The 9423-nt window shown below is 43.4% G+C and overlaps 1 protein-coding gene across 1 annotated transcript in view; it reads right to left on the bottom strand.

Moving 5' to 3' along the window:
• polr1a (RNA polymerase I subunit A) overlaps window positions 1–9423 on the bottom strand; it is a 129491-nt gene that overhangs the window by 10026 nt on the left and 110042 nt on the right. The window contains exon 26 of the mRNA XM_043715974.1: window positions 6227–6391. Coding sequence (XP_043571909.1) covers window positions 6227–6391 — 165 coding nt within the window. The remainder of the gene's footprint in view (window positions 1–6226; window positions 6392–9423) is intronic.

The raw sequence follows: 9423 nt of genomic DNA, 5'->3' as shown, positions 1-9423 counted from the left end.
CCCCCATTCCGGCCTATCACCCTCACCTTATCACCCTCACCTTAACCTCCTTCCACCTATCGCATTTCCAATGCCCCTCCCCCCAGTCCCTCCTCCCTACCTTTTATCTTAGCCTGCTTGGCACACTTTCCTCATTCCTGAAGAAGGGCTCATGCCTGAAACGTCGATTCTCCTGCTCCTTGGATGCTGCCTGACCTGCTGCCTTTCAATGAGTTGATCTGATAATCCTCAACTCCAATTTCCTGCCTTTTCACTATAACCCTCAATTTCCTCACTGATTAAAAATCTATCTTGGCCTTGAATATATTTAATGACCTAGCCTTGATAGCCTTTTGCAGCAAACAATTCCACAGATTCACTACCCTCAGAAAAGTAATTCCTCCTTATCTCTGTCTTAAATGTGTGACCCCCTTGTTCTGAGATCATGCCCTTCTAGACTCTTCCACAAGGGCAAATAACCTCTCCTACCAAGTCCCCAAAGAACCTTGCATGTATCGATAAGGTTACCTCTCATTCTGCTAAATTTCAGTCAGTACAGGCTCAATGTTCTCAACCTCTCCTCATTATACAGTCCCTACATGCCTAAGATCCACCTAGTTAGCCTCTTCCCCAATAACAAACATTAAGTTAACTGGCCTATAGTTACCTGTATTTTTTTATGCTTTCTTCTGTTTAAATAAAGGCACTGCATTGGCAGTTTTCCGATCCTTAGGATCTTTTCCAGAATCTAAGGATTACCCTTGTAGGACTACCCTTGTAGCTACTTCTTTTAATATCCTAGATGCATCCCGTCAGGTCAAGGGGACTGATTGGTAGTTTTCTGAGCACTTTTACCCTAGCGATATTCCCTAGTGATATTTGTTTCTTCTCCTTCTTTTGCCCCTTGATATTTAGTAGTCCACAGGAAGGATTGCTTATAGATCTCTCAACATTAGCAAACTGCAACAGTACTTAATTTAAGCCTTTAAGGATATTTATAAAAGGAGTTGATTTCTTCACTGCTAATGCTGCTCCATTTTATTCTGTCATCAATCTACAATTTCAAATGATTGGATTTGAAAATGTACACTTTTGTGTCCTAACGCTGGTGATTCCACATTTTGTGTTTCAGATAAATATTTATATCTGGTTCACACACTTAGATTAGATTACTTACAGTGTGGAAACAGGCCCTTCAGCCCAACAAGTCCACACTGCCCTGCCGAAGCGCAACCCACCCATACCCCTACATCTACCCCTTCCAGGTTTAGATTACTTACAGTGTGCTTATTGACATTTTAAGCAAGTGGGCCCGGGTAAATCTACATCATTAATGGCATTTGTACAACTAAATGTTTAGTTCTTCAGGTATATTCAATGTGGTAATTACAACAATCCAGTATCTAAACAAAAATTGAGAAGTTGAGACATCAATGTCATCAATGCAAACCTCTGTGACCTCATGGTAACCTAGACTTCATGACCCTGCATGTCCTCCTTGCGAACCTGCGCCATTCTACTCATCGACCACAGCCTTTATGGCCTCCATGCTAATACATCCCTCTTTAACCAGTCATGCCCCTTACATCTAACTAGCCAACTCAGCTACTATACACCAAGGGATCTTCACATGTAAAGATGAGATGAAATAAATTTCAAAGTGTGTATTGAAAACAAAACATTATTAATAAAAGCATTTACTACATTTCATTCAATTGAATAAAGCCTTACAACAAATATCTCAACCAAGTACAAAATACTTTATCACAACAAACACTGGGATCTATAATTCCATATTACAGATTCAATAACCACTGCTAGTTGTGAAGCTATGAAACAGAAGGCAACTGATTGTGATAATGGAAGAGTGAAATTAGTCATGCAGCAGCAATTCAGTACAACAGCTATCAGGGTGAAAAAAACAAGCAATGTTCTTTTTAAACATGGTAGACAAAAGTTTTCAAAGATTTAAAAGGTAGGATTTTTAAATGTTTTGATCCAATGAGCCTGGAGAAAGTGAGGACTGCAGATGCTGGAGATCAGAGTCAAGTGTGTGGTGCTGGCACAGCAGGTCAGGCAGCATCCAAGGAGCAAGGGATAGACGTTTCTGGCATAAGCCAGCGACTTGGGATTTTCTAAGGTGGAATTGGTCATCCTGGGAACAGATGTGGCAGAGGTGGAGGAATTGGGAATAAGGGATGGCATTTTTACAGGAGGTAGGGTGGGAGGAGGTGTAGTCTAGATAGTTGTGGGAGTCAGTAGGTTTGTTGTGGCTGTCTGTGGTTAGTCGGTTGCCCGAGAATTCCTCTGACTCCACTGCATCTGTTCCCAAGACCAGTTCCACCTTAGAAAATCCCAAATGGCCTCCTTCTTCAAAGATCGCAATTTCCCCTTCCACATGTTTGATGATGCCCTCCAGCGCATCTCCTCCACTTCCTGCACCTCTGCCCTTGAACTCCAACCCTCCCAATGCAACAAGGACAGAAACTCCCTCCCCCCCCACCCCCCCCATAGTCCTCACCTTCCACCCCACAAACCTCTGCATACAAAGGAATCCCGATTATCCAAACGAGATGGGCGGGTACTATTTTGTTCGGATAATTGATTATTCGGTTAATTGATTTCCTCTGGGGCTCTGACTTTTCTGTGAAGTCTGCTCCCCCCTTTTCAGGAGACAAGGCAAAGGCACACTGTGTGCGAGGCCCCGCCTCCCCATCCACCTCCAAACCCATCACCCCCAACCCTGTCCGCTCCCACCCCGCCAACGTCCATACCCACCCTAAGACTCCACCCACTCCCACAATCTTGCACATCCCCGTCCGTTTCCCCGCCCGCCACTTCCGGGGCAGCTGGACTGGACACCAACAGTAAGACTGCTGCTGCTGCCTTTGTGGCTAAGTTTCCAAATAACACGTGCGCACACACAACGTTTTGACGGTTCCACCTCCGCCCTGTACAGGTCAATGTTGGAGACATTATCTGGGGAGGGGGGGGGGGGGGTTTAGGGTACTGTATCCATTGCACCTGATGTAGTCTCCTCTACATCAGAAGACTGGACGCCAACTTGTGGATCGTTTCAGTGAACATCTCTGGGACACCTGCACCAACCAACCCCACTGCCCCCTGGCTGAATACTTCAACTCCCCCTCCCACTCTGCCAAGAACATGCAGGCCCTGGATCTCCTCCATCGCCAAACCACCCTACATCTGGAGGAAGAACGCTTCATCTTCCACCTTGGGACTCTGCAACCTCATGGGATCAATGTGGATTTCACCAGTTTCCTCATTTCCCATCCCTCCACATTATCCCAGTTCCAAGCCCTCGTGACATGTCCATCACCTTTCTCATCTATCCACTGCACTCTCCTCTCCAACCTATCACCTTTCCCCCCCAACCTTCATCTACCTATTGCATTTTCAGCTACCTTCCCATTTATCTCTCAGCCCCAGCCCACAAGCCTCATTCCTGATGAAGGGCTTGTGCTTGAAATGTCTATTCTCCTGCTCCTCAGAGCTGCCTGACCTGCTGCACAATGAGGCTGACACTAATGGGTTATTGGTAATTTACAAACCATTCACAACCAACCTTTCACAATCTCAAAGCATAGCTGACTGCCCCTAAAGAGGTCTTGGGATCCGAACCAAAGAGGTATCCTGTGTATCTAAGGAGCTGGACTAAGTTCATGATTACTCTCACAGAGTCTAACCTACACACCTTGGGTATGAAGATAAACAGAAATCTATAAAAAGTGGAGGCAGCGGGTGACTTATACAGCTGGTTACCTTTGCAAAACAGATGCATATGAAACATGCCCTTTCCCCATGAAAAAGAAAAGGTCCTGTTCAGAGACAGATGTTACAATTTGAGCAGTATTATTATTTTAACCACTATGGAGAGACTCTCTGGTGGGAATAACATTTGTACCCAAGTACCACATAAGAAACAGGCACAGGGGTAAGCTGTACAGCCCCCTGAGGCCGAGTCCACTATTCAATAAGATCATGGCTGTTCCGAATGTGGCTTTAAATCCATTTTTCTACTGATCCCCTGTAGTCTTAGACTAACGCAGATTAAAAAAAACCTGTTTAACTGGAGCCTTAAATTTATTCAATAAAATGCTTGCTGCTGCTCTCTGAGGTAGAGAACTCCAAAGATTACCCACCTAAAGAAAAAAAATTCCTCATCACCTTCTCAAATGGAGACTTCTTATTCTGAAACTATGAACCGTGGTTCCAAACACCTTTAAAAGGGGAAAAGTCTCCTTGAGCATTTACTCTCTCAGTCCTACTGAAAACATTCTTGATATCAAAAACATCACGTTTTATTCTTCTAAATTCCAATGTGTACAAGCCCAAGAAAGAACCCTGCATTACTTGACTGCAAAGATCTTAAAACCAATTTCTCCCTCTACATTCTTGCTGTGACTGAATCCATAACTCAGAAAATCTCCAATATATTTTATTTTATTAGAAAGGAAATTGGGTCAAATTAAGATAACGATTGTTCCCACTCTCCCACCTAGTGCGTCACTCAGTACCCCCTACTCTCCCACCTACGTCACTCAGTGCCCCCCATTCTCCCACCTACTGCTCACTCAGTGCCCCTCGCTCTCCCACCTACTGTCACTCAGTGCCCCCCACCTACTGCGTCACTCAGTGCCCATTGCTCTCCCACCTACTGCATCACTCAGTGCCCCCCCGCTCTCCCACCTACTGTGTCACTCAGTGCCCCCCTGCTCTCCCACCTATTGTGTCACTCAGTGCCCCCCACTCTCCCACCTATTGCATCACTTAGCACCCCACACTCAATATATAAGATCCTGGAATGACTCAGCTGCATGGTTGTTCAAAGGAGGAAAATAATCCTCAGAGCATCTGCAATTTCCCCCCTGACCTCCTTCAATATCCTAAGGAATAATCCAGCTGGCCTTAGTGACTTATCCACTTCCAATTCCTCTAACACTTTCTCTCTGGTTATAATTAATTTGTCCAATATTTCACACTTTTCTCTTGGGTTACTACATCTTTTCTCTCTGTGAATTTGGAGACAAAACATTTATTTAAAAGTCTTCCCATATCTTCTGCATCTTCACATAAGTTGGTTCAAATGTTACTTGCAACTTGTCAGCCCAAACCTGGATATTGTCCTGATCCTACTACATTCCTGTGGATTGGAAGGTAACAATATATCCCAATATTTTAAAGTGGAATGATCGACTTATTGGTAGTGGGGAAAATGTTATTATAACAGATAATTATTACAAAATTGTTTTTTATATTTTTGGTTAATAATTATAAAAGATAAATGCTATTACAGAAGATTAAACAGCAGAGCACTTGGAAATAGTGACAGGATTCAACACCATGGATTTATACAAGGGAAATGCTTGACAAATCTACAGGAATATTCCAAAGATATAAATAGCAGAGGTGATAAGGGGATCAAGTCGATGTGCTTTACTTGGACTTTCTGAAGGCTTTTGATGAGGTCACACACAAGAGATCAGCATGCAAAATTAAACTGCGTGGGATTTAGGAGTTGTGTACTGACTTGGACAGAGATCTGTCTGGTAGACAGGAAACAAAGAGTAGGAATAAATGAGTCTTTTTCAGAGTGGCAGACAGTGACAGGTGGGATACCACAGGGATTAATGCTTAAATCACACCTATTCACAACATATATTAATGATTTATATGAGGGAATTAAATGTAATATCTCTAGGTTCACAGATCAGCACAAAGCTGGGTGGGAAGATGAACTGTGAGAAGGATGTGGAAATTCTTCGATATGATTTGGACAAGTTGTGCGAGTTGACAATTGCATAGCAAATTAAGAATAATGTGGATAAATGTGAGATTACCCACTTTGGTAGCAAAAAAAAAAGCAAGTCAGATTATTATCTGAATAGTGACAGATTGGGAAACTGGGGAAGTTAAAGATCTCAGTCTGTTTGTATACCAGTTGCTGAAAGTAAGCATTCAGGTGCAGCATGCCATGAGGCAGCAAATGATTATGAAAGGCCAGCATGAGTCAGCCAGCCCAGTATTGATGCTATGGAGCTGCTTTTGATGACTGACATCAGAGATCCCTCACGTACAATCCATGTCTTTGTCACCTTCGTGTGTCATTCAAATAGTACAAGATTCAAGACGTCACTGTGCCCACATGAAGTTACTTACTCAAGTTAAAATGGAAACTAAACAAAGAGCATAAAATGCTTTTGCGTGTTAACAAGATCTTTCTTACCGAGCATGGTTGCATGTTTTAAGAACTTATAGCTGGTTTCAAAGGTCATCTGCTGAAGGGGCGAGGAGCTTGACTGCATGCCAATTCGATTAAATGGTTTGTATGAACCATCAAAACACATGTAATCTGCCACAAGAGAAAGATGGCGAGGATCCACTTGAATGCCTGGGTAAACAACAGTGAGACAGAGAGAGAGAAGAGAGATAGGCAGGGGACAAAGAAAATATGTTTCAACTAATTAAAAATACTGAATATGATCAATGAACCTAAGCATCCAGTTCAGTGTTAGGACAGCATCACAATACTGGATCATCGGACAACAGAACTATTTGGACATCATGACGAGCAACAGCATTCCTGAATTTTAGGCAACACGTTGTTACCTTTTGAACAATACTTGAAGTCCACCCAAGTGAAAGGAAAGCTGTTCCAAAAATAGTTGATGACTCAGCACACCATCAGACCAAGAAGGTGATTAAGGATATGAACCAAATCAGTGGGCTGCATTTATCTGCACTAATGCACAACAGACAAACTCCTTCAAAATCCCACCTCCTTTGCTAAGCTGTTGTTAATCAGGATTTGATTTCTGTGAATGAGCACGATTTACTGACCGGTCTGGGAGTCTGCAACAAATATCTTCTCGGGATCTGGCCACATGTTTATTAACGACCTGAAGTAAATGCTAATTTGAAAAAGCTGGTGCAATATGCTGTACACAAAAAATGCCCAGTGACCCAGGCTGTTTACAAAGAACTGAATGCTGCATTTGCAAAACCCAGCTTCTGGCAAACACTAAAAAGGGAGGCAATGGGTTTGTGGTCTTATTGTGGGACTGTTAACTGAGACACCCAGATAATGTTCTGGGGACACAGGTTCAAATCCTACCATGGCAGATAGTGAAATTGCAGTTCAATAAAAATTTGGAATTAAGAGTCTAATGATGACCACAAATCCCTTGCTGATTGTCATGAAAAACCTATCTGCTTCACTAATGTCCTTTAGAGAAGAGAACTGCCTTACTTAATCTGACCTTACATGACTTCACACCCACAGCAATGTGGTTGACTTTAAATGAGAGCCAGAGAGCGACAGAGAGTCAGTGAGTGAGAGAGAGAGGCAGACAGCGACAGAGAGACACACACACACACACACAGGAAGAGGAAGGCTTATGTGAGGAGGTGGTGGTGTGAAGGCTCAGTTAGGGGGGGCCAGAAAATCTAAATAGAGGGCTAAGAGGAGCCAGGAGGGGACATGAGAAGCTGTTGGTGGATAGGATCAAGGAAAACCCCAAAGTCTTCTATAGGTTTATCAGAAATAAAAGAATGACTAGACTAAGATTAGGGCTAAAGATAGTAATGGAAAGTAGTATCGGAGGACATAAGGGAGGCACTTAATGAATACTTTTTGTCAGTATTCACACTGGAAAAGGGCAATGTTAGTGAGAATATGGAGATACAGGCTACTGGATTACAAGGGTTGACAATGAGGTGGTTTTAGCAATTTTGGAAGATCTGAAAATAGACAAGACCACTGGGCCAGATGAGATTTATCCTCAGATTCTCCAGGAAGCCAAGGAGGAGAATACAGAGCCTTTGGCTTCAATCTTTATGACGTCGTTGTCAACAGGAGTAGTGCCAGAAGACCAGAGGATATCAAATGTTGCTTCCTTGCTTAAGAAGGGGAGTAGAGACTATCCTGGTAACTATAGGCCAGTGAGTCTTACTTCGGTTGTGGGTAAGGTGTTGGAAAAGGTTATTAGAGATAGGATTTATAATCACCTGAAAAGGAATAATTTGATTAGAGGTAGTCAACACGGTTTTGTGAAGGGTAGGTCATGCCTAACTAACCTTACTGAGTTCTTCGAGAAGGTGACAAAACAGGTGCATGAAGGTAAAGCAGTTGATATGGACTTTAGTAAGGCATTTGATAAGATTCCACACGGTAGGCTGTTGCACAAAATACGGAGTATTGGGATTGAAGATGATTTAGCGAATTGGATAATAAATTGGCTAGTTGAAAGATGACAGAGGGTGGTGGCTGATGGGAAATGTTCATCTTGGAGTACGGTTACCAGTGGTATGCCGCAAGGATCTGTTTTAGGGCCTCTGCTGTTGGTCATTAATATAAATGATCTGGATGTGTGCACAGAAGGATGGGGTAGTCAATATATGGATGACACGAAGGTAGGCAGAGTTGTGGATAGTGCCGAAGGATGTTGCGAGTTACAGAGGGACATAGATAAGCTGCAGAGCTGGGCTGAGAAGTGGCAAATGGAGCTTAATGTAGAAAAGTGTGAGGTAGTTCACTTTGGAAGTAACAGGAATGCAGAGTACTGGGCTAATGGTACAATTCTTGGCAGTGTAGATGAAGAGAGACCTCGGTGTCCAGGTGAATAAATCCCTGAAAGTTACCACCCAGGTTGATAGGGTTGTTAAGAAGGCATATGGTGTGTTGGTGTTTATTGGTAGGGCAATTGCGTTTCGGAGCCACAAGGTCATGCTTCAGCTGCACAAGACACTGGTAAGGCCGCAACTAGAGTATCGTGTACAGTTCTAGTCACCATGTTATAGGAAGGATGTGGAAGCTTTGGAAAGGGTTCAAAGGAGATATACTAGGAGGAGGTTGCCTGGTATGGAAGGAAGGTCTTACGAGGAAAGGCTGAGGGAACTGAGGCTGTTTTCGTTGGAGAGAAGAAGAATGAGAGGTGACTTAATTGAGACGTACAAGATAATTAGAGAGTTAAATAGGGTGGACAGTGAAAGCCCTTTTCCTTGGATGGCTAACAGGAGGGGACATAGCTTTAAGTTGAGGGGTGATAGATTTAGGACAGATATCTGGGTAGTTTCTTTACTCAGAGTAGTAGGGGAATTGAATGGCCTGCCTGCAATAGTAGTAGACTCGCCGACATTAAAGGCATTGGACATACATATGGATAATAATGGAATGGCGTAGGTTAGATGGGCATCAGATCAATTTCATAGGTCAGCGCAACATCAAAGACTAAAGGGCCTGTACTGTGCTGTAAAATTTTACATTTTATGTTCAAGAGAGAGAAAGAAAGGAAGAGAGCGCGCGAGAGAGAGAGAGCGCGTGAGAGAGAGAGAGCGCGCGAGAGAGAGAGCGCGCGCGAGAGAGAGAGCGCGAGAGAGAGAGAGAGCGCGAGAGAGAGAGAGCGCGAGAGAGAGTGAGAGCGA

The sequence above is a fragment of the Chiloscyllium plagiosum genome, chromosome 1, assembly GCF_004010195.1.
Source record: "Chiloscyllium plagiosum isolate BGI_BamShark_2017 chromosome 1, ASM401019v2, whole genome shotgun sequence".
NCBI lineage: Eukaryota > Metazoa > Chordata > Chondrichthyes > Orectolobiformes > Hemiscylliidae > Chiloscyllium > Chiloscyllium plagiosum.
Note: the sequence above shows the minus strand (reverse complement) of the source record. Positions and strands in the feature narration are given on the sequence as shown.